Below are 24,571 nucleotides of genomic sequence, written 5' to 3'. Positions count from 1 at the left end.
ATACAGATTCTTTTGTTTTTTGTTTTTGTTTTTTTTTTTGTTTTTTTTGGCCAGTCCTGGGGCTTGGACTCAGGGCCTGAGCACTGTCCCTGGCTTCTTTTTGCTCAAGGCTAGCACTCTGCCACTTGAGCCACAGCGCCACTTCTGGCCATTTTCTGTATATGTGGTGCTGGGGAATCGAACCCAGGGCCTCATGTATATGAGGCAGGCATTCTTGCCACTAGGCCATATCCCCAGCCCCTACAGATTCTTTTTTATCTTTTTATTTTTGTGCTGGTACAAGGGCTTGAACTCAGAGCTTGGTGTCCTTGCTTGACGTTTTCCACTCAAGATTGGTGGTCACACCTCCACTTCCAGCTCTTTGCTGCTTAATAGGAGATAAGAATCTCATGACTTTTCCGCCCCAGATGGTTAAGAACTGCAATCCTCTGATCACGGCATCCTTCTTAGCCAGGATTACAGGCACAAGCCAACACTATCCAGCTGCTAAAAGCCTCCACAACTGTTCGCATGATGACTTTCATAGCCAGGATCCAATCTAGGTTCATGAATTGCTTTTCAATGCCTCTTTACATACCATCAGGGAGGTAGAAATATGTTACGCCATCCTAAATAGACCAGGAGAATCAAATGGAATTTCACTGAATGCTATGTATCCTCTTGTATTGCAAAGGAAACAACTTTGGTTTGGAAAAAGGTAGCTAGGTCATTGTTTAGGGTTATAAATTGGATGTAAGTAGTCAGCATTTTCCCCTTTCATGTTATGACACCCAAACAATAATGTCTCCATGGCATGGGGAACAGAGGGGCTTCCCTGGAGGAGCCACCTGGAGGGTGCAGGTGCCTCAGATCTCTATTCCGACAACTAGGGGAATCTGTATTTGGATAATGGCAAACATTAGGACCAGGACTATAGCAACTCTGAGTTTGTATCTGAGTGTGCTCTTATGGTATTTCTTCTAGGCAAGACATTAGGCAACAGACTTGCTCTGTCTCCTTCTAGCAATGCAAACCCCAGAAAAACAAAGACAGGGTGGACTTTTTCCATGTTATTTATTCACAGCCAACTAGCTACATGAGGGAAGTAAACAAATTAATAAGAGCTTTTGGGGGAGCCATCTGGGCATAGGTAGAATGGTAGGAGTTAGGCAGAAAATAATTTTACAAATGATTAAGTGAAAGATTTGCAAAATCCATTAAAAAATATCCTCCAAGGGTAACAGAGGAAGATGAAAATCATCATGAATAAAATAAAAAGTCTCCAAAAATGGTTTGCATTTTAATTGTCAGGAATTGCAAATATTTATATGGTAGGCAGATTTCCAACACAGAACAAGAAAGACTAACACTGGCTAACAGATTACTATAATGCAGAAAATTAGCACATGAAAATAGCTGTCATCTGCTAGCAAAAATAGATTTATACTGATGTTAATATCAAAATTAAAGATATTCCAATAAATTATGCCAAAAACATTGTAGCTAATATTCCTAAGATCCTAAGAATGACTTCTTATTGCTCCTACTGGTAAGGTAAGGTCTGAGAAAATTCTAACCATTGGAAGCCATAATACAGCTTGGCGTATGTAACACTTTGATATTTTTCTTGACATCTTCCATGGTAGAGGAAAACAACACCATAAATGTGGAAGGTCCAGATGAAAGACAGTGCTCACAACCCAAGCAAATGACTTATATGAGAAAGGGAATCGTCCAAACAAAGAAAACATTGAAAAAGTTAAGTCTGTATAATTTTCTCCCTGATAGTCTCCCAGGAAGCACACAAAAACTGGAGGACCACAGAGGTATTCTGGGTAGGTCTCTCTTATCCTAAAGTGAACTCTTGTATGTTTAGTAGAGGGAAGGTGCATTGAGTTTTTTCTTTTCTTCTTTTTCAGTGTATATTAATTGTACAAAATTATGAATTTTATCGTGACATTTCCATACAAGTTACACTGAGGCTTATACTATTACCATTGATACAGGGAATAGCTGTATTCCCTGCATTCCCTGCTGTATTCCTGCTGCATTGCAGGCACATGTTCTGGAGTGGACTTACTGCGGTTTGGGTAGTGGTAACAGGAATACTGGAAGTGCAGCGATGCCTGCACAAGGTCCTATTTCTGAGGATGTGTGTGTACTTCCCTCATTTGAGACAGGATAATAATTAGGAATAGAGGTTAAAACATGTGTCCTGAATGGTGAAATGATTGATTGATTTGAGAGATTCGGACTCCAGGAAATGAAATTCCATCTCACTCTTTCTCAATGTCATATTTCTTGTTTTCTTCATCTTAAAATATAAGTCTTGGAGATGCAAATTTGGCAAAAAGATGCTTCTGAGAGACAGGAAAGAAAAAAAGCCATTTCTTCCTTCAAAAGAATTGGATATAAGATTTGGATATAAGCATGTATTCCCCAACCTATTTCAATTTCAGAAAGCTGTTTGTACAGATGTTTGTACCGACTAGTGGATTTTAAAATTTGCATTTGGTTCTCGTGTGTGTGTGTGTGTGTGTGTGTGTGTGTGTATTTTCATGTCTACCCTTAATTCAAATAAGATCACTAGAAGTGACATTTGGTCTAGCTGTCCTTGTGGTTCCAAAATTAAGCATAAAACCACTAGAAATAATAATAGGTAATCATAATTCACCAATATTATATGGCAGGGCTGTATGTTTTTGTTTTTCTCTTTTTAGCTAGACTCTTGAGCAGGTTTGCTTAACAGCTAATATTACTAAAACTCTACATTTATTCTCAAATTGTGAAAACTAGATTTGTTTTTCCCAGGGTACTCTTAAATCTACAGCTGGCTTCCTCATGTTATAAGCAGAATTTGGACAAATATTGAAAAACAAAAAGAACAAGGCACATACCAAAGATATGGGTTGTATCATTCAAATGCTTAGAAATCAAAATTATACTTGCATTGTGTTCATTTTGACATCTCCTTAAAATGGAATAAATGGATCCAATATTTAATAGGTTTTTTAAAAAATGCTAGTTACTTGAAGATTCCAAAGGATAACTAATCCGTGTTTAACTCTCCATTTGGAAAATGTAATGCTGTGAATTGGTTACTTAGAATGACAACCAAAAAAAAATCATGCATCCTTTCCCTGTTATTTGTTTTATCCATCATTTGTAACACTTGTTTTTTTTTTAAATACCTAAGAATGTGCACGAGAAATCCCTTATCACAACCTTAACCTAAATGCATTACAGAATTGTTAACTAACATTCCTGACAAAGGCTTAACAAAGAAGCTTTGGTTTTAACGGTAACCTGGGCAGAAGCTGAGATTGCTTTGACAACACAATTCAAGGACTGCACAAATTATTTTACTATAATTTGAAATAAAACACTTAAGAGACCAACATTTTCTCATAAAGTACTTATAATCTAGTATCTGAGATTGCTACAGAAGTCACAGAGTTATATAAATAAAAAAGTATTGAAAAAGGATCGGACACTTGTAGCTTTGTAAGGAGACAACGGCAAAGAACAGCAACTCTACATTTGTCTATAAGGCAGATGGTCAAACACTGTATACAAGAGCTAAAATATGGTGATTGAGAGGTAGAAAATACCAAGACAGTACTTAAGAAAAGCATATTGAGTTATTTAAAACAGTTATGTTGCTAAACTTTGAAAAAGTCAGCCTATTGTGTGGTGTGTTGTATGTTTTATACTAAACTGGGACATCCTGGACTCAACAGAGATGTGGTCAAACAGGAGGCTTACAAAGCTAGGGGATGGGATGGGAAGTAGTTTCTTAATTTTTCCAGGGATTTGGCTCTTATTAAGGAAAATTTGCTACTGCCTCTTTAGGATGCCATTTGGATATTGAATGTATGGTGGTTTCTATGATGAGTAATTTTGCATGTAAGATGGAACTAGAGGGAGGGACAAGCCCTTTCAGGAAAGTGCCCCACACCCATCTTATATAAAAACATACATTCCACTGATATTATACTATTTCTTCCACCACCAAAAAGCAGATGAAAACATTCTTTGGGCTCCAGCACCAGCAGAATTGTTTCGAATGAGCAACTCAAGAGCTGTCTGAGGAAAAAAGATATCTCATCTACCGAATTACACTTGGGTGAGTAACCCTGGGAATTCTCATTTCTTTTTTCTTTTTTGTGCCAGTCCTGGGGCTTGAACTCAGGGCCTGAGCACTGTCCCTGGCTTCTTTTTTGCTGGCCTTTTCTGTTTATGTGGAACTGAGGAATCAAACCCAGGGTTTCAAGCATGCTAGGGAAGCACTCTACAACTAGCCACCTTCCCAGCCCAAGTTCTCTCATTTCTTAATGCACTGGGGAGATGTTAATTTTTTTCTTTCCCCCAACATAATTTTATAAGGCATATACTTAACTGGAATCTTTCTATCCTTTGGAAAATCAGTGGTAAAGCTTCTTTTTTTAACCCACAAATGAATATTCAATCTTTAATTTTTATTAAATAGTTTACATATAAAAAGAAATACTAGTGTGTTACATTCATATAAACAATCATGAAATCATGACACCATTTGACATTGTAAAGAAAACTAGTGAAGAAAATACATGGGTAAATACTTACGATGCCAAGCTAAAGCACACAAGATCACTCTAGATACTATCTTTTACATATACAGACACAGGTTTGAGCTGCTTCAGAAACAAATGCACGAGACATTCACTAACATAGCTTTCTTCTTCTTACTATTTTCACCACAAGACAGGATGGTCCAGTTTAGAAAAACCAAGATCTTTTCTAAGTTCCAAATAGGTGCCGTTGCTTACCCAAGAGTCATCATCAGATTTCCTGGGGGAAAATGAGACCATGTCTTAAACTCTGAAAAACAGTCACAGGCTATCCCAGGCTGTCTCTCTTGCTTTCCCTCCCTCCATTATTAGGGCTGGGAATGTGGCTTAGTGGTAGAGTGCTTGCCTCGCATTCATGAAGCCCTGGGTTCAATTCCTCAGCACCACAAACAGAAAAAGCCAGAGGTGGCACTGTGGCTCAAGTGGTAGAGTTTTAGCCTTCAGTAAAAGAAACTCAGAGACAGTGTCAAGGCCCAGAGTTCAAGCCCCAGGACTGGTAAAGAAAAAAAGACAAAACAAAAAAACCCCACAACAACAACAAAAAAAGAAATTAGATCATATTTATGTAAGAAGCAAATAAACAACCTAATTTAAAGGTATGGGTGTATCTTACCAAGTGTTCAATAACTAAGTCTATCACACTGTTAACCCAGCCATTTTTTGATCCTTGGCCCTTTTCACAATAGAATTTAAGATGCTTATTTCATTTTTAAGATGTTTATATGAAGTCATGAGCATTTCAGGATAAATCTCTGCTGAGCTGATCTTCAGTTGCAATATCCAGAGTTTGAGGAAATGACCAGAAAAGATGTGGTAGAATCTACAGCTACCAGATGTAGGGGTTATAGCATTACATTTTAGAGATAAAATATTGCTTCTTGCTATTTTAATGTTTTGGAATAGACACTTTATTACTGTTGCTAAGATATCCTAAGACTTTCTACAAAACATTTCTGTTGTCTGTTCAAAATAAGGACACATTAAAAAGAAAAGAAAAGAACCCAGCACCAATACAGCAACAATAAAACACAAATGCCCTGAAAGCAGGACAGGGTGGAAGGAGAGAGGGAACTTGCTTCTCCTTCTCACATGCTTGTTTAAACTTTAACTTAAACAACAACAACAACAAAAAGAGGATACCAAAATCCTAAAACACAAAACTCTACCTGGGTTATCAGGAGAGCGCTACCCCTGTTCTGCGTGGAACATTCCACCTAGTCCCTCATTAAATAGCCCACATCCCTGCATTTCCATTTTTTTCTTTCTTCTTTCTCTCTATTTCTCTTTTTGAAATAGTGGAGTTTGAACTCAGGGACTTGCACTTACTAGGTAGGTGCTCTACCACTTGAGCCAGACTTCCAGCTCCTGGATCTGTTGCTTCTCAGTTAAAAGAAGGAAGAAAGCTGGGTGTTGGTAGCTTACACCTGTAATTCTAATTACTCAGGAGGCTGAGATCTGAAAATGGAGGTTAGGAGCCATCCTGGGCAGAAAAGTCGCCTTGAGACTCTTATCTCCTATGAACCACTCAAAAACTGGAGGTAGAACCGTGTATACTGGTATTAGATCTAGGAAATTGAAAGGGAATACTAAAATCGAAAGACAAACAACTACAAAAGCAATACTTGCAAAACTGTTTGGTGTAAATGACCTGAACAATTCATGGGGGAAATGGAAAGGGGGAGAGGGGAAGGGGGAATGAGGAACGAGGTAACAAACAGTACAAGAAATGTATCCAATGCCTAATGTATGAAACTGTAACCTCTCTGCACACCAGTTTGATAATAAAAGTTAAAAAAGGAAAAAAAACTGGAGGTAGAACGGTGGTAGAGTGCTAACTTTGAGCAACAGAGCTCAAGGACCATGCCCAGGCCTTGAGTTCAAGCCTACAACCAACAAAATATTTAAAAATAAAAACAAAAACAGGAAGAGGAATGGTGCAGAGCCACAATCTCTCGTATCCATTTTCAAAATTTAAGTAATAAACAAGACTTGCTCAGCAAGTTATTTAAAAGTAACAGTAAACCTTTGAAATTTGAGCTCAGTGGTAAGGGAACATGTCATTTGTGGCTTAAACTACCTGGGATCCCATTTGGGTAATTCATGAATTATCTCTGTTGTGCATGTAAAATATTTTTATCTGGGTGAACAAGCTCAGCTGTGGGGTGTGTGTGTGTGTGTGTGTGTGTGTGTGTGTGTGTGTGTGTGTGTGTGTTGCTTGAACTCAGGGCCTGGGAGCTGTCCGAGCTTTTCTGCTCAAGGCTGGTACTATCTACCACGTGAGCCATAGCTCCACTTCAGGTTTTTATTATTTAATGGGAAAGGAAAAAAAGAGTCTCACAGACTTTCATGCTCTGATTGGCTTCAAATTGTGATCCTCAGATATTATCCTCCTGAGTAGCTACAATTCTAGGCATGAGCCACCAGCACCCAGCCTCAGCTGTGAACTGAAAGCTGGCCTAGACTCAGGGCCAACTCTGACCAGTTTCATTGCTTTTCCCATAAGCATTTACTGAGAGGCTTGCTGGTCAGGCTATGTAGGGCCATTGGGAAGGAGCATGATGTACAAAACTGGAAGGAGACAGTCCTGCCTGAGGATGGGGGCAGGGACAGCCTCAGTTCCACTGTCCAGCAGCTGTCAAATGGGAAGGGCCGCCTTGCATTTCTTCTCTACAGTGGCAGCATGAAATAGCAGGAGAGCCCAAACCCCATTGCAGATCCAGATCCAAACCTGAAAAACCGAGGCTGGTGCTCTACATTGTTTTCTTCTAGGACCCGCCGCCTCTCTCTCTGGAGCTGTTCGATCCTCTGCTTCTGTGTTTCAGCTTCCTCTATGTTCCCTTCTTCTAGAAATCTAAGGTGTGGAAGGAAACAAGGGGAAGGAGATTAATTCCAAGAAAATGTAACAATCACTACTACTGAACCTCCACCTCTCTAAGACTAGATATTCAATATCTGCCATACCTAAGTCCTCCCTCTCCAACAACCTTCAAATTCTGTGTGTGTGTGTGTGTGTGTGTGTGTGTGTGCGTGTGTGTGTCACTGGACTCAAACCCAGGGCCTTTGTACACTAGGCAAGCATCCTACCACTGAGCCAGATGCCCAACCAGCAACTTCATTTGTTAATATTAAGGTGTGTAGTTAAACCTCAATTTATTTTAATAATTTTCTATTAACAGGCAGTTGGGTTGTTCCTATTTGTCAACATGTTATAATTAATATTGCAACAAATAATATATATATCTCTAATTTTACAAGTAGGAAAGCATATCTGTAGGGGAAATTTCTAGAAGTGGAGCTGCTGGGTTGAAAGGTAAGATGGCAACTCACATATGACAAACTGCTCTTCTACTTATACTTCCACCCACGTGTTGTCAGGGCCCTTACTTCCTGAGCCCCATCATTTATGCCAGATTGATAAGATAAGAAATAGTAATTCCATTTAATTTTCAAAATTAACAATTTTCACATAATGAGTGAGACTGAACTTCTTTGCATATATTTCAGGAACACTGTGTTTAGTATTTTGTAAACTATCCATTTTCCTATGCCCATTTTGTTTTTTCATGGGTTGACCTATATGATTTTTTTAAAGAAATAATTCATGATATGAGTTATAAATAGTTAGCTGTTTGTTGTTTATCTTTTTGTATGGGTTACATATATTTATCCATTAAGAAGACTTAAAAAAATAAAGTCAATCCAGGTGCTGGTGGCTCATGCCTGTAAACCTAGCTACTCAGGAAGCTGAGGTCTGAAGATTGAGGTTCAAAGCCAGTCCAGGCTGGGAAGCCCATGAGAATCTTATCTCCAATTAACCAGCAAGAAGCCAGAAGTGGAGGTGTGACTCAAGTGGTTGAGTGCTAGCCTTAAGTGAGAAAGCCAAGTGATAGCATGAGGCCCTGAGTCCAGCCCAGCCAGTACTGGTACACACACACACACACACACACACACACACACACACACACACACACACACACACAGTCAAACATAGCAATCTTTTCTTTCTTTTGACTTCTGGATTTTGAGGCTTAATTAGAAAAACCTTAGGAGGCAAGACCAGTTTTTCCATTTTAGAGAGTAGGAAGCTGAGGCTGAGAAATATTGAGAGTTTTTTTCTCTACCACATATACTACATAGCTTTTTAGCAGTGGTTTACGTTGAAAATTAGACCTTGGGCTGGGAATATGGACTAGTGGTAAGAGTGCTTGCCTCGTATACATGAAGCCCTAGGGTCAATTCCTCAGCACCACTTATATAGAAAAGGCCAGAAGTGGTGCTGTGGCTCAAGTTGGCAGAGTGCTAGCCTTGATCAAAGAGAAGCTAGGGACAGTGCTCAGGCCCTGAGTCCAAGGCCCATGACTGGCAAAAAAGAAAAAGAAAAAAAGAAAATTAGACCTCAATGCACCAAGTTAATTTAAATTTGAGGGGTTAGGAGACCTGGATGGTGGTTTTTGTTTTTGGGTGGCAATCCTGGTGCTTGAATTCAGTGTGTGGGTGTTGGCCCTGAGCCAATTTGTGCTCATGGCTAGCGCTCTTGTACTTGAGCCACAGTACCAATTCTGGCTTTTTCTGAGTAGTTTATTGGAGATAAGAGTCTCACAGGTTTGGCTTACTTCGCTTAACATAATTTTTTCCAGGTCTTTCCATTTCCTTATGAATGGGTTGAGGTCATTCTTTCTGAAGGAGGCATAGAATTCCATTGTGTATATACCACATGTTCTTGATCCATTCATCTAGTGATGGCATCTGGGTTGGTTCCATATCTAAGCTATGGTAAATAGTGCTGCAATGAACATGGTTGTGCTGATAAATTTAAAAAGTCTCATGGACCTTTCTGCCCGGGCTGGCTTTGACCTGTAATCCTCAAATCTCAGCCTCCTGAGTAGCTAGGATTATAGGCGTGAGCCACTGGTGCCTGGCTGACCTGGATGTTCTCATACTTTCAAATATAGACTAAGTTCTTCATTTCTGAGCACAGTAAAACATTTCAAAATAAGACTGAATTTTTTTTCAATAGAAATGTCACACATGGATTGAAGCTAGGCTCCATTTCCTCTCTGACACAATTATTTAACCTCCCCCCACCACCACCAACTACACTCACCTGCCTCTCACAGGGTCCAGGCAGCTGTTACCACCACTTGTTTTAAGACAGTGTATCACTACATAGAATACTTCAACCTTGAACTCACAGTCTTCATGCCCAAGTCTCCTGAGTGCTAGGATTACAGAAATGTGCCACCATACTTGGCTTTACATCTTTGGGGAGAAAGAGTTTACCTTTGATCTGGTCTAAATCGAGTGTCAGTAGGTGGTAACAAAGGCTTTGATGGTGGATCCATTTCATTTAACTCTAGAGCAAACTGTGTGAAGCCATAATACTGCTCATGGCCTTTGGGCATGGGATCTAAAAGAGAAAAACACCATTACTCTTGCCTTCCATTTCATTCATACTGCAGTTTAATTCCTTCATCTTTTTTTGCTTCAGAGCAGCTACAGTTCTTCTTGCTCAGCTTGAAACTATTCTATTTGGATTAAAATATTTTGACTAGCACATAAGTGCTGAATATTTTCCTATCAATTTTCTTTTCTGTACATTTTCTTCTTCCTTCAGGGATATGGTCTCTTTTGTTTGGTCCTACACAATGCTGTGAAGTTTCCATGCCATTTGAGCTACATAATAATTTAATTTGCTATTAAATGTACCTTTTAAAACCTCTACATCTCTTTCCTAACCAACTACACTCTCCATCCATTTTTTTGTTTTGTTTTCATGTAGGCTATGGACAACTCTTAAACTCTGTCTTTTAACTTACACAGTGTAGAACCCATTGTAAGTGGCCTTTTCTCCATTCTTGCCCTTTCTCTCATTCTCTCACCAACTCTTTTTTTTTCTTGTGTAAACTCAGGCTTTTATTAGTGGTTCAGGTTTTCTTCACCAACTCTTGTTCCCTAAAATGTGGCATCTTTTCTTTTTCCCCTGCCGTACTAGTGTTTGAACTCAGGGCTTTACATTTGCTAGACAGGTGCTCTGTCACCTGAGGAGTACCCCAGCTCTTTTCTTTTCTTTCTTTCTTTTTTTTGAGGGGGTGGTTAGGATGAGCTCTCATTACTCCAGGGCTATCCTTGGACTGTGATCTTCCTACCTATGATTCCTGTGTAACTGGGATTATAGGCATGAACCATCATACTTGGCCCTTAAATCTTTATCTTTAGAAACATTAAGTATATGGCCCTAACTTGAATTCTAGCTAAACACATCCCAAGTTTATATGTAAAGCAACCTAATGTAGACAAAAATATTCTACCTCTAGCCTTAGCTCTTGCTATTCACACATAATGTTGCCATGCATTTGTCTGCAGACCATTTTTTGAAGTTGTAACTCAATTCTGTGTTTCTTAAGCTGGAACAAAGCTTTCTACTGCATCTTCTACTCTAGTCCTCCACTCACCAATGAGGATAGTTGCTTGACCTAAAGAGGCCGGGTGCTCGTGGCCAATACACAGACATAAAGTCAAGGAATTACAACAGCTATGACATCAAAATTTCCTTTAACACTCGGAGAGGATGGTTGCTCTCACCTGTGAGACATACTAGAGCAGAGGAGAGACTGTGCACCTGTAACATCTCACCTGTGCCTGCTTGCTAGTCAAGAATTTGTTCTGGTTTCCTGGTGACCTCTTCCACAGTAAAAGATGTGGCTACTGCCCATTGGAAGAGACGTGGCTAGCTCCCTATACCTCAGTCACTCCCCTTATTTGCTAAAGGAATGCTAGTTCTCATATGGTTGCACTGCGTCCTCCCCAGGCCTGAACCTAAGTCCCCCTAAATTTCCACTGCCTGCCCTGTGGCCCAAAATTGGATCAGTGGTAGACCCATTTTAGGCTGATGGGCTGTACAGACATTTTTACTGAGAGGCAATAAGGAATATTGCATTCCTGAGAATAAGGAGATGAGTGAGAATCTAGCTCGTTTCCCCCCTCCCGCTCTCCCTGCCTGGCTCATGGTCATGCGGGACTATGACAGACTGTGACAAAGGTTTCCACACATGAGGGAACATCATGGCACAGCAGGAGCAGTACAATGTGTCCTCAACTGATCTGTATTATCGGCACTGGTCAGGTGCCAGAGAAACAAACCTGGGCTACCCTCACTTTATTCTTAATATCATCATGAGAATTTTTTTTTGGTCTTATGTTAGTTCTAGGGGGAGGGGGATTTCATTGTTACTTTCCACACAGGGTTATGCTGTATTCCAATCAATTTTACCCTGTGTTGCACTTCCTCACCCCTCTCTCTGAAAAATAAAAATTTCATTCCTAACACGTTTCCTGGTTCCTTTTTTATATGTACACCTTATCCTCCTGGTTTAAGCCACTAATAGTACAGGTTTCTTTCTGTTTAGCTTTTATCAGCCTAAGTATGTTAAAAGTTTTATGAACCACCCTGCCTTGGGCACAGTGATCTTTCAGATGGGAAGGTGATAGGCTAAGGGACATGATGGGGTAGGTTGGGGTTCTCTTGCCTTTCTCCCCACAGTTGTTTCAAGGGCTCAGAGTCCTCTGGAACCTCAGGCCACCTATCAGAAGGCATTAGGGGTCAATCTGAGGCCCCTTACTCCTGGACCCCGTTTCTTCTCTTGGTGTTCTAGAATGACTCATTGCCTGCCACTGAAGTTCCTTCAAGGTGTCTCTATGGCTGAACACATGCATTAGTGATGGTAATGGCTTCCTTCTGGGGTGAACAACCCAGGACCAAGCAGCCCCACCGAGGTTCTTCTAGAAGGGGGTCAGGACTTTGAAAAGTGGCCACATGAAGGAAATAAAGGCCAACACCACAAACCTGGCTCACAGCAGGTACAGGCTGGAGACCGGGGTGGAGCTGACCCTGCCTAAGGGTGAATCCCCTTGCCCTTCCCACCCAAGGTCTCTCTGCCTGGGGTAGCTGAGCCCCAAACTCACTGGCTCTCCAGACACACGTGGAGGACGAGGAGCCGCCACAGTAGATGCTCTCATGCCATTTCCCAAACAGCCGGTGCACCGCCTTTCCACTCCTGTCGAAGACTGTGCCTTCAATCTCATGGGCATTAGTGCTCCAGTATTTTGCCTAGGATGCAAATGGCACATGTCTGAGTGGGACTATGGAAGGTTCATCTGATTACAGATGTTAATAAAAACTAAAGGTAAAGAAAGAGGAAGGATTATAGACCGATTTTATCCGCACCACTGGTTTGCCAGTTCTAGGTTCTGTTTAATTAACAAGAAGGAGTTTATGCAAAAAAGAACATACAACCATACAACCATACAAATACCCCCACACCGGTAGTTTTTACCTCAAATACATTTTTAAGCCCTTGTCAAGGTTTGAGCTCATGGCCTTGCGCTCTTGCTTGGTTTTCTTGCTAGCACTCTACCATTTGAGCCATACCTCGACTATAGCATTTTGCTGGTTAATTGGAGATGGAGTCTCAAAGAGTTTTTCTCCTGGGTTGGCTTCAAACCACAATTCTCTGGATCTCAGTGTCCTGAGTACATAGGATTATAGGTCTGATTTATCCTGCTACATACTTCCGCAAGAAGACTTAAAAAGTACTTTTAGTAATATCTTTGTATATGATACATTGTTATTAACTATATCTACCAAGCTGCAATTAGTTCTCCTGAACATATACATATTCCTGCCAATTGAGATCTGTATCCTTTGACTATAGGTCTGATTTACCCTGCTACATACTTCTGCAAGTAGACTTAAAAAGTACTTTTAGTAATATCTTAGTATATGATACATTGTTATTAATTATATCTACCAAGCTGCAATTAGTTCTCCTGAACATATACATATTCCTGCCAATTGAGATCCGTATCCTTTGACCTGAGAACCACTATTCTACTCCTGGGTAAAGAGTTCAATCTTTTCAGATTTCATATACAAATAAAATAATGTGGCATTTGTTTTCCTAGGCTTAATTTATTTCACTCAGTATAATGTCTGCCAGGTTTATATACGCTGTCACATGTGAGTACTTTATCCTTTTTTATGGTTGAATAATGTTCCATTGTTTTGTGTGTGTACACACACACACACACACACACACACACACACACACACACACACACACACACACCCCAACAAAGCACATTTTCTTTAGCTTTCTGTTGAGAGACACTTGGACTGATTCTACACTTTGGCTACTGGGAATAAATGCAATCAACACTGGAGTACAGATGTCCCTTCTATAGAATGATTTCATTTTCTTTACATTTATGCCCATGGTAGCACTGCTGGGACAATATCTGAAGAATCTGCTTTCCCCACTGGTTGTACTAATTTACATCACCAACATACTGTAAGGCTTCTGTTCTCTTCACAGCCTTTCCAATATGTATCTTCCATCTCTTTGTAATAGCTGTTTTAAGAGATATCTCACTGGGATTTTTTTTTTGAAAAATGTCTATTCACACTCTGCCTTTCTGGGGGTCAAAGCCAGGGGTAAAAGCCCCTTTTCCCATTTTAAAATAAGATTGTTTTCTTGCAATTGTGTTGAGTTCTTTAAATATTTTGTATATGAACATCTTATCAGATATAGTTTGTAAGTATTTTCTCCTATTCTGTAGGTCATCTTTTCTCTCTATGGATTGTTTCTTTGCTGTGGGAGGCATGTTTGATTCAATTCCATGATTAGTTTTGCTTTGTTGGTTGTGTTTTAGGAGTCTACCAAAGCTAGTGGTGTCTGGATCAACATCATAGGGCTTTTTCCATTGAGTCTTCTCGAGCAGCTTTACCATTGTAGCTCTTATGTTTTAAGTCTTTAATCTCTTTTGACTTTTGTATGTGGTATGAAATAAAGTTTCACTGCTCTGCATGCTAATAGCCAATTTTCCCCCTACACTATTTATTGAAAAGACTTTCGTTTTTTCACCATGTGTTCCTCATATCTTTGTTGAAAATCACTTAATTGTAAATGCATGAATTTGTTTCTGGGCTTTCTATACTGCTCTTATTGGTCTATCTATCTAATAAGCCTGGATTCATTCTCTCTCTCTCTCTCACACACACACACACGCACACACACACACACCACACACGCACACTTTCTCTCCCTTCTCTCTCTCTCCTTCTTTTCCTTCCTTCCTCTCTCCCTCCAGCCATTCCTTTCTGCCTTCCTTTCCAATATCACCTTTATTATTTAACAAAAAATAATGGTTAATTTTGCGATTTGTAACTTGGACCCAACATTTGTATAAGATTTGTATAAGATACAACCCTCCTCCACATTTGCTACCTTTGATGCAGGAACAAAAGTCTCAGTCTACTCTCAGACACTGGCCTAAGAGCATGGCTGGTCTGTAAGACCTTTCTGTGGGGCAGCTGTCTGATAGCTGTCACTGTCACTTACAGAGCTGTATTGCTGATCACTATAATTTAAAAGAAAACTTGTAATAGTTTTTCCTTCCAAGGAAGTAGGCAGTCATTTGCAAAAATATTCAGGAGGTTACTGAAAAATTTCAATTTCTTTGAGTAGGACTCTTCATCTAGCCCGCAGGACCCTTCTCTGTGCACATTCTCACAGGGCACTGACTGTGATCTGTGAGGTCACTTTGCACACAGCACAGCCAGTCCAGCTCAACTCAGCCTGTGGGTTTCAAACAGTACCACTAGCCAGCCAGCAGAGGGAGCTCCAACTCCCTTGAAATGAACCCCCCACCCCACACACACCTCCTCAATCCTCACAACTACTTAGTTTCCCTTCAACATCTCTATGAAGAACAAAAGGCATTTCTCTATGCATCAAAAAATCCCAGCACTATTTCCAGCTGAAGCAGAATCCATAGTTGGAAACCAATAAATTTGAGTGGCATTTCTAGGCCATGTTTTGGTGGTTCAGCTTCCACACTCCTAGGCTATTGATAGAAATGGAAGGAAGGGATGGGGACCACAGTGTCTCAGAGGTGAAGGAATTTAAAATTGAATTGTCCAGCTATAAAAAAACTGGAGGGGAAAAGTAAGAGTCCAGACTTAGGTTTATTGAAAGATAGGGTCAGAGTTTTCTCTCAGGGATATTTGCTAACAAACCTAAGGCTGATATTAGACAGGAAACCAGAAGGCAAGCCATAGTCCACGGGAACCGACTTTCAGATGGTCTTTCAACACTGCTGGTATGTCCAGTGTTCATCTCATAACTACAAAAATGCAGCTGGGTGTGGTGGTACACACCTGCAGTACCAGCACTTGAGAGGCTGAGGCAGAGGATCTTAAGTTTGAGGCCCACCCGGCCCACCCAGTGAGATCCTGATTCAAAAAACAAACAGTTAGGTATAGTGGCTTAACCTTGTAAACTAGGCAGAGAATAGGACATTGCAGTTTGAGGTTGGCTTAGGGGTGGGAGAGTTCTAGTGACACTATCTTGACCTGTTATTGGTTTGTTTCATTTTTTTAAAAAAACAAAACTATTTTTTTGGCACTGGGGATTGAACCCAGGACATTGCACTAGCACTTGCCACTCAGCTACATCCTAGCCCTTGACTTGTTGTTTTATTTGTTTTTGCTAGACTTGAGGCTTAGGACTCAGGGCCTGAGCATTGTCCCTGGCTTCTTTTTGCTCAAGGCTACCACTCTAACTGTTGAGCCACAGCGCCACTTCCGGCCTTTTCTGTTTATGTGGTGCTGAGGAATTGAACCCAGGGCTTCATGCATGCTAGGCAAGCACCACTAAGTCACATTCCCCCTCCCCCCACGACCTATTTTTTAAGAGCTGAGTGTGATGGTATGTGCCTGTCATCCTAAGTTACAGGGCAGGCATAAATAGGAGGATGGCAGTCCAGGCTGATGCAAAAATAAAGAAAGACCATGTCTTGAAAACAATCAAGGCAGACAGGGCCTGGTAGAGTGGCTCAAATGTTAGAATGTCTGCCTAGCAAGCATGAGGCTCTGGGTTCAAGCCCCAATAATACCCCAATGAACAACCAAAGAAAAAACCCTCAAACAACAGCAATTCTTTCTCAGACCCTGAGTGGAGGAGAACCAGGTGAGAGTAGACATGGAGTGGAGTACATTTCCTTAGTTAAAATGTTGTGACCAAATGGTTTTCACCTAGATCAAGGGTAACCACATCTGTTTCAGGCTGCCTTTGGTGCTTTTGCAGACAGCTTAGGCAAAGCTTCCAGGAGGGGGGTCATTTTAATTTTGTCACCCAAAGTTGTCATGGCTAGTTTTATATCTGTTTATACTTCACTGGACTTGTAGATTATAACAAAGACTCCAATCAGCTTCATCCTAAGCGCCCCCTAGGTGGTGTAGACATTGCATGAAATCCCACAGTTGGGACCTCATGTCTCAGCTCACCATTCTGATCTGAGCTAAATGTAAATATTTCTGGACAAGGGTAATACTTTAAAGTCACATTAAGTACATGCATTTTTAAGTCCCAGGAGGGAGATAAGGTAGAGGAGAGCCTCAAATCAAGGCAGCTAGAACAGATGATCATATATATGCTGTATCTGGACCACCTTTCACTACCATTAAGGACTGTGCTGTGAGCTGGGCAGTAGGCAGTAGGGCTACAGGGTGGTGAGGAGGCTTCAGAACAGAGAAACAGATAAAGCAATTGCTAGCAAGCTAAACCCAGTACTCACAAAAACTTGGAAGGAAAGGGGACATGAAAAAGAGTGAAAGACATTGGGGTGAAAATGCAGGGATCTGAGGAGAGTGGTCCAGGCAGAAGGAAATGAGGCGGACCAGGGGGGTGACAGGGTAAAGAGGAGGTGGGGAGAGGAGGGAGTAGGAGCAGACATTGGAGAGAAATGAGGGTGGAGTGTGTATGTGTGTGTATAAGTGTGTCTAGGTGTGCAAAGGGATAAGGGTGGGGAGGAAGCGCTGTTCAGAGCCATGCAGACCTTTGTAAGGATGTAAGCTTTTACTCTAAGGAAGATGGAAGCTGCTGGAGGATTTTTTTCAAAAGAATAATGTGGCATAAATTCCTTCCTTCCTCCCTCTCTCCCTTCCACCCTTCCCCCTCTTCTTCTCCTTCATCCCTCTCCTTCCCTCCTTCCTTCTTTCTGCCTTCCTTTGCATCCCCCCCCCCACCCCCCGTCCCCATTCACTTTCCTCTTTCTTTCTTGAAATAGATCCAGGGCCTTGTGCATGCTAGGATACTAGGTAAATGCTCTGCCACTTGAGTCATGCCACTAGTCTTGGGATGAACTTTTCTTTCTGTGCTGGTTCTAGGGATTGCACTTGGGGCTTTAGTGCTGTCACTGAGCTTTTATGCTCAAGGGTGGTATTTTACCACTTGACCCATAGCTCCACTTTGGGCTTTTGGTGATTAACTGGAGATAGTCTTATGAACTTTCCTGCCTGGGCTGGCTTTGAACCTGGATCCTCAGATCTCAGCCTCTTGAGTAGCTAGGATTGCAGGTGTGAGCCACTGGCATCCAGTGGCACCAGTTTCTTATAGTAAAGCATAAGAACATAAACTTTCCCTTTTGGGATAACTGTACAGCCCAGATTGACCTCAACATTTGCAATCCTCCTGGCTGCAGTATCCTGAGTGCTGGGACTAGAGATGGGTACCACCACCCTCAGCTTTATGTTAACCTAATTCAATAATATTAAGTGCATTCATCATGTACAATCATCACCACTTTCCATTTCCAGAATCTTCTCATCTTCCCCAACCATATATATGAAAGGCCAATTCCCCATCCTTCCCTCCTCTAGCCCATGGAAATCACTCACTCTCTGCTTTCTGTCTATGAATGTGGCTCCTCTGGAGACCTGGTATAATTGGATCAAGCAGTCTATGTCCTTCTGAGTCTGGCTTATCCCACTTAGACATAGCATAATGTCTTTATAGTGTATCCGTGTGGTGGCGCCATGGAGACAGCTGGCTCTGGGCTGAGAAGAGGTAGCAGGGGGGTGAGAGCAAAAGAAGGGAGGCTGGAAGGGACATGGTGCTGGTCCAGATGACAGAGTGGGCTGGGGCTAGGAAGCTTCTGGCACAAAGGCCATGTGAAAGATCTCCCAAGATGGCCTGTGTCGAGGACCTGGACCCCAGGACGGCCCATCCGGCGTGAGAGCTCAGGGGCCACTCTGGTTACCTTTATGAAGTTCACTTTGCAGTGGCAGGAGTCGTCGTTTAGGTTCTTGATGATGATCTCTCCATAGTGCTCAATCCACCTCTGACCACTTAAAATGTTGTGGATGCAAGAGGTCACTTTGTTCCACTCAAAATGATCTCCGAAACTAAAAGGGAAGAGAAAGCCAAAGTAACAATTCCCAGAAGAGCCAGTGGCCAAAGCAAAGTCCACTATCTCCCAGGATAAGCCATGTGATGAACTGCTCATCTCTTCCTCCCTCCTGTGGGTATTCCCTGAGCTGCGCTCCTGCAAGGGGCTGTCAGGACAGGGTCAGATTCCCGCAGGCCACAAGCCACATTGAGAGCTTCACTAATGTAACCAAACTAGGATGAGAGAAAGATACTTTCTGTTTTGGTTTACTAGAGATTGAATTTGGGTCCTCGATGCTGTCCCTTGGCTTTTTCATGCAAGGCTGACATTCTACCACTTGAGCCACACCTCCACTTCTGCCTTTTTGGTAGTTAACTGGAGGGTCTCACAAATTTTCCTAACTTTCCTTCTTCCTTGAGCTCACTTTGCACCATGATGCTCATATCTCACTCACTGATTAGCTAGGGTCACAGGCATGAGCCTCTAGTGCCTGACTGTTAAGGGTTCTATACAATTTGCATAATTATACCTTTTACCAGGAGAAAGCATTTTCATGGTATTTATGGAGATAAGTCCCAAGGGCAACCTGGAGCAAGAGGCAGAGGGAGCAGGTATTTGTATGAATAAGTATCCATAATCCCTATAAGGTCAAGGCCATGTCTTTCCTAAAGGCAATTATGAGAGTAAGGCATGACCAGGTTAAAGAAAAACTCCCATCCTTAATCTTCATTAAGAAGTAGAAGTGAGTTTCTAAAATGCTTCTACTTGGAGAACTTTAATTTGTGGGAGGCATTTCCACTTGAGGGGGGGAAAATCCATGAGACTATGACATTTCCCAAAGGACACAATGTGAACCCAATGCCCATCAGATAAAAAGAACAAAACAAGGGTGTGGATGAGTCAAGTGGTAGAACACTTGCCCAGTGTGCAGAACACTTGCCCAGTGTGCAAAACGCTCTGGGTGCCATCCCTAGCACTGCAAGAATAAAAGCAAGACTAAAACACTCCCAGTGCCTGGGGAATGGTGAGAATCCTGTCACTAAGGTGAATTCTCGACCCTCACATTCTGTAAGTTCCTAGCCACAGAAGAGGAACTTACGCTGGTAGAGTCACATGGGTTGTGCCAATTGGGACAATTTCCATGGATTTGCCCCAGAATTTATTTTTCCATCTCACATCTGAAACAAAATACCAAACATTACATATTTAGCAAGAGATCTATATAGATAAGAGTTCTTAGTCAAGATAACTGATTTTATAGTTACAACTTTTTTAGATTATCCTATAGAATAGCTTTTCATGTAATATAGCAGAACCAAGGAAACTAAAATTACAAAACAAAATTCTCTCCTTGGAAGAATTAACAGTGTTAATTCAGATGTGAAACAGGTAGTGACCACAGAGCAGAACAGAGTATAACTAAATGTGTTGCAAGGTAAGTGGAGCTGGGAAAGAAGGCCTAACTGAAAGCCTATGAGAGACATCAGAAGAGGCTTGTCAGAAGAAGACATTTAAATAGGGATTTGTAGAAGGAGTTCATCAGGCAGAGAAAAAGCAACTCAAGGCAGAGGAAAGAGCTCACTCAAGGAAGCAAAGATGGAGTAAGAGAGTGGAGTACACTGGAAGCTGGTGGTTCACACCTGTAGTGCTGGCGACTTAGGAGGCCGAGGTCTAAGGATCTTTGTTCAAAGGCAGTCCAGGCAGAAAAGCCCATGAAATTCTTTTTTTTTTTTTTTTTTTTTTTGCCAGTCCTGGGGCTTGAACTAAGGGTCTGAGCATTGTCCTTGGCTTCTTTTGTTTAAGGCTAGCACTCTACCACTTGAGCCACAGTGCTACTTCTGGCCTTTTCTATATATGTGGTGCTGAGGAATGGAACCCAGGGCTTCATGTATATGAGGCAAGCACTACCACTAGACCATATTCCCAGTCCCCAAGAGATTCGTATCTCCAATTAACCACCAAAAAACCAGAGTGGAAGTGTAGCTCAAGTGGTAGAGCACTAGTCTTGATTTTAAAAAGCTAATTGAGAGCTGCAGGCCTGGAGTTCAGGCCCCAGTACAACACAGACAGACAGACAGACAGACACAGACACGCACACATGCATGCACAGAGTAGTATGTGTTATGTTCTATGGACTCAGAATTGTCTGAGGAGAAGAGTAAAAAGTCACATTGAGAATATAAAACAGAGGGCACCCAAGCCAGGCTAAGAAGTCTGCTTTGTGTGCACTGGTGAAAATAAACAAGGAACTGCAGTGATTAGATACAGAGTGCAGACAACTGAAATCATATGGAGAAAAGAATCAAGGAGACATTAAAAGCAGGAAAACAAGAGGCCATTGTACTTATTCAAGGATAATAAAGAATGCAGCAGAACAAGTCTGGGATGGACAGAATCCATAATCCCAAAAGCAAAAATGGATGGAACAAAGTGGTAAATTAGATCTGAGGTGGGAATATTCATAAATGATGTCAGACCTTTCCAACCTGCACAAATGGTAGAACCATGAGAGGAGACAGAACAGAGAAGGAATAATAGAGGAGTCCTAACTGATGGCTGTGCTGAGGACAGACAGACAACAGGGGAGTGAGGGTGGGAGCAGGAAGGTCAGTGGGAGACCACTGCTGGGGTCCAAAGGAGAGAAGTGAGACTTAGCTGAGGAAGCACCTGGATGCACAGTATACATTTCTATTTATATGACATACCCCAAATAGGCAAATTGTATGAACAAAAAGTATTCATCAGGAGTTTCCCAGGGATAAGGGATGTGGAAGGGAATTAGAGGGCTTAGTAAAGGGTTTTGAAAACCAGTTGTGATGACTCTACAGCTCTGAATATAAGAAATAAACCACTGAATTGTATGCTTTATAAAATGTGAAAATATCTCAATAAAATTGCTATGAAAAAGAATTGTCAGTTTAAACAAAAACCAATGTATTACAGGTTTAAAACATATATAAGTAAAATGTGTGTCAAAATAGAGCAAGGTTGAGAGAGAAAAACTTGAAGTATAGTTTACAAAGTTTCTTCTACTACATGTAAAGTGGCATAATACTCTTGATGGTAGGTTATACATTAAAGATATCTAATATGAATTGTGTGTGTGTCTGTATTGGAGCTTGAACTCAGAACCTGGGTGCTGTCCCTTAGCTTTTTTGCTCAAAGCTTGTTTTCTGCCACTTGGATCCACTCCCCTCCCCATTTCCAGCTTTTTTGGTGGTTGCCTGAAGATAAGAACTTCCCTGTCTGGGCTGGCTTTCAATCACTATCCTCAAATTTCAGCCACCCAAGTAGCTCGGATTACAGGAGTGAGCCATAAGTGCCTGGCTACAGTACGGAACTTAAAGTACAGACACAAATCAGACAGGTTTAAATAATAAGGCAACAGAGAAGATGACATGGAATTGTAGAATGTATACAAGTTCACCAGTGGTGTCCCTGGGAAAAATAGTAGCCGGGCAGATGACCAGCTTGCATCCATGGCCTTTCCTCCGGTGCCCCCTTGGCACCTGCTGTAACGCACAGTTCCAGACAAGGGAACAACCACCTGGCTGGGCAGCTCTGCCTTGCAGACTCTGTGAGGAACATGTGGTTCTCCAATACAGGCATGCTGATGGGACTTGATGCATTAACATAACTGGTGATATAGTTTGATGTACAGACAAGAGCAAGCTCACGATATGGAATAGGTTGAGAAATTCCACTGTTGGGCTGGGGATATGGCCTAGTGGCAAGAGTGCCTGCCTCATATACATGAGGCCCTGGGTTCGATTCCCCAGCACCACATATACAGAAAATGGCCAGAAGTGGCGCTGTGGCTCAAGTGGCAGAGTGCTAGCCTTGAGCAAAAAAGAAGCCAGGGACAGTGCTCAGGCCCTGAGTCCAAGCCCCAGGACTGGCCAAAAAAAAAAACCCCACAGAAATTCCACTGTCAACTAATGGGCCTTATCCAGTAATCCTGCAAGTGTTAGTGTGGTAGAATCAGACTGCTGGATGTTGTCACATTCAGAATTACTCAGAACTATTATTTGAATTTGAGTGAGTGTTAAGACAAAATATTTACAGAATAAGCAAGCTAGTCTTCTTCTTCCTTATTTTATTTTTTGGTGCCAGTACTGGGGCTTGAACTCAGAGCCTTGGAGCTCTTATTTGGATTTTTCTCTCAATGCTGGTGTTCTGCCCTCTGGCTTTTTTTTGGGGGGGGGGGGCTGGTTAACCAGAAATAAGTCTCAAAAATATTTCTGTCTGGCTTTGAATCACAATCCTCAGGTCTCAATCCTTAGTAGTTAGTATTACAGGCATGAGTCACCAGCACCTGGCTGAACTTTCTTCTTAATGTTTAACTTAGTGAGCTAGGGATATAAATGCTTTGGATCAGAAAAAACCCTCTTTGCTTAGTTTTAGAAACTGAATAAGATATACTAACTCAGAAACTTTTGGCAGATTATTTGGTGTTGAGCAAAATATATAATTCATTCTCTGCTATTTTTTATACCAGTAATTTGGAAAGGAAATACAAGAAAAGCCATTCTTCCTTTAAACTTAGGTCATTTGTTTTTAAGACAAAATTAAATAAACTATTTTAATGGCTCATTATGTTTCTTTTGGAGCATAAAATGTGCTGTGATAATGAATAAATCACTAACTGCCCTGTCATGCACCATGGTAATGGTGTGTAGTCTACATTCTAAATAACAAGCATTTATTTCAGACCTTAAAACTGTAATTTTTTGTGGGTTTTCTTTTTTTTTTTTTTTTTTGCCAGTCCTGGGGCTTGAACTTAGGGCCTGAGCACTGTCCCTGGCTTCTTTTTGCTCAAGGCTAGCACTCTATCACTTGAGCCACAGCACTACTTCTGGATTTTTCTATATATGTGGTGCTGAGGAGTCGAATCCAGGGCTTCATGTATATGAGGCAAGCACTTTACCACTAGGCCATATTCCCAGCCCCTAAAACTACAATTTTCATATGTGTGTGCTAGTCCTGAGGCTTTAACTCAAGGCTTTACATACTTGCTTAGCTTTTTTACTCAAGGCTGGTGTTCTATCCACTTAAGCCACATCTCCACTTGTGGCTTTTTGCTGGTTAACTGGAGGTAAGAGTGTCCTGGATTTGTCAGTTTGGGGTGGCTTTGATCCAGAATCCTTAGATCTCAGCTTCCTGAGTAGCCTGGATTACAGAAAGCCACTGATACCAGGCTAACACTATAAGGGATTTGTAGTACTACTTTGTTGAGCACTGCCTGCACTCAGTCTTTCAGTCTTATTTTCAGTGATCAAATCAAGAACAGTCATGTGAAAATTAAGTTGTAAATATAGGACAAATATGGCCTACAACCACTGTACCATAGAATATGGACTAGGTGGTATTTTCTACAGGAAATTTCTCCAAAGGGCTAAGGGTTATACAAACTTAAATGATTATGTTAAATATGATTCTCACAACTATTTTCCAGCAACCCAGAAATATGATTTTTTTTCATATCAATCCTTTAGTTGCAACCTGATTTTACCATCTAAAAGTAATGTTCATAGGTTGGTTCAAGTGAAGGCTCTACATTAAAGTAATTTTGGTAGAAGTTTGTCATGCTCAATGTTTTAGCATGAAAAGTTTCATTAGCTATAAAGGACTTTGGCATGTTTCAGAGAGATAAGTAAATAAAATATTATACCTAGAAAAAGGAAGTATTTAAGTCTACTAAAAGAAGGCGGGGGGGGGGTGGATAAAGAATAGATGTGACAGAGAACAAATTAACA

At 41.2% G+C, this 24,571-nt stretch overlaps 1 protein-coding gene across 4 annotated transcripts in view; it reads right to left on the bottom strand.

Moving 5' to 3' along the window:
• Positions 1 to 4,326: 4,326 nt before the first annotated feature.
• The window catches only part of Osbpl3 (oxysterol binding protein like 3), a 175,249-nt gene continuing 155,004 nt past the window's right edge, over positions 4,327 to 24,571 (bottom strand). For 2 of the 4 annotated variants that reach the window (XM_048339670.1, XM_048339667.1), the window contains exons 18-23: positions 19,915 to 19,993; positions 18,687 to 18,831; positions 12,552 to 12,696; positions 9,870 to 9,996; positions 7,318 to 7,440; positions 4,328 to 4,809 (exon numbers count right to left, since the gene is read on the bottom strand). In XM_048339670.1, the coding sequence (XP_048195627.1) occupies positions 4,713 to 4,809; positions 7,318 to 7,440; positions 9,870 to 9,996; positions 12,552 to 12,696; positions 18,687 to 18,831; positions 19,915 to 19,993 (716 nt within the window). In that variant the 3' untranslated portion in view covers positions 4,328 to 4,712. Of the gene's footprint in view, positions 4,810 to 7,317; positions 7,441 to 9,869; positions 9,997 to 12,551; positions 12,697 to 18,686; positions 18,832 to 19,914; positions 19,994 to 24,571 lie in introns of all 4 variants that reach the window. The other 2 variants (XM_048339668.1, XM_048339669.1) reach the window with 2 other exon arrangements.

Source organism: Perognathus longimembris, chromosome 2, assembly GCF_023159225.1.
Source record: "Perognathus longimembris pacificus isolate PPM17 chromosome 2, ASM2315922v1, whole genome shotgun sequence".
NCBI classification, from domain to species: Eukaryota; Metazoa; Chordata; class Mammalia; order Rodentia; family Heteromyidae; genus Perognathus; species Perognathus longimembris.
Note: the sequence above shows the minus strand (reverse complement) of the source record. Positions and strands in the feature narration are given on the sequence as shown.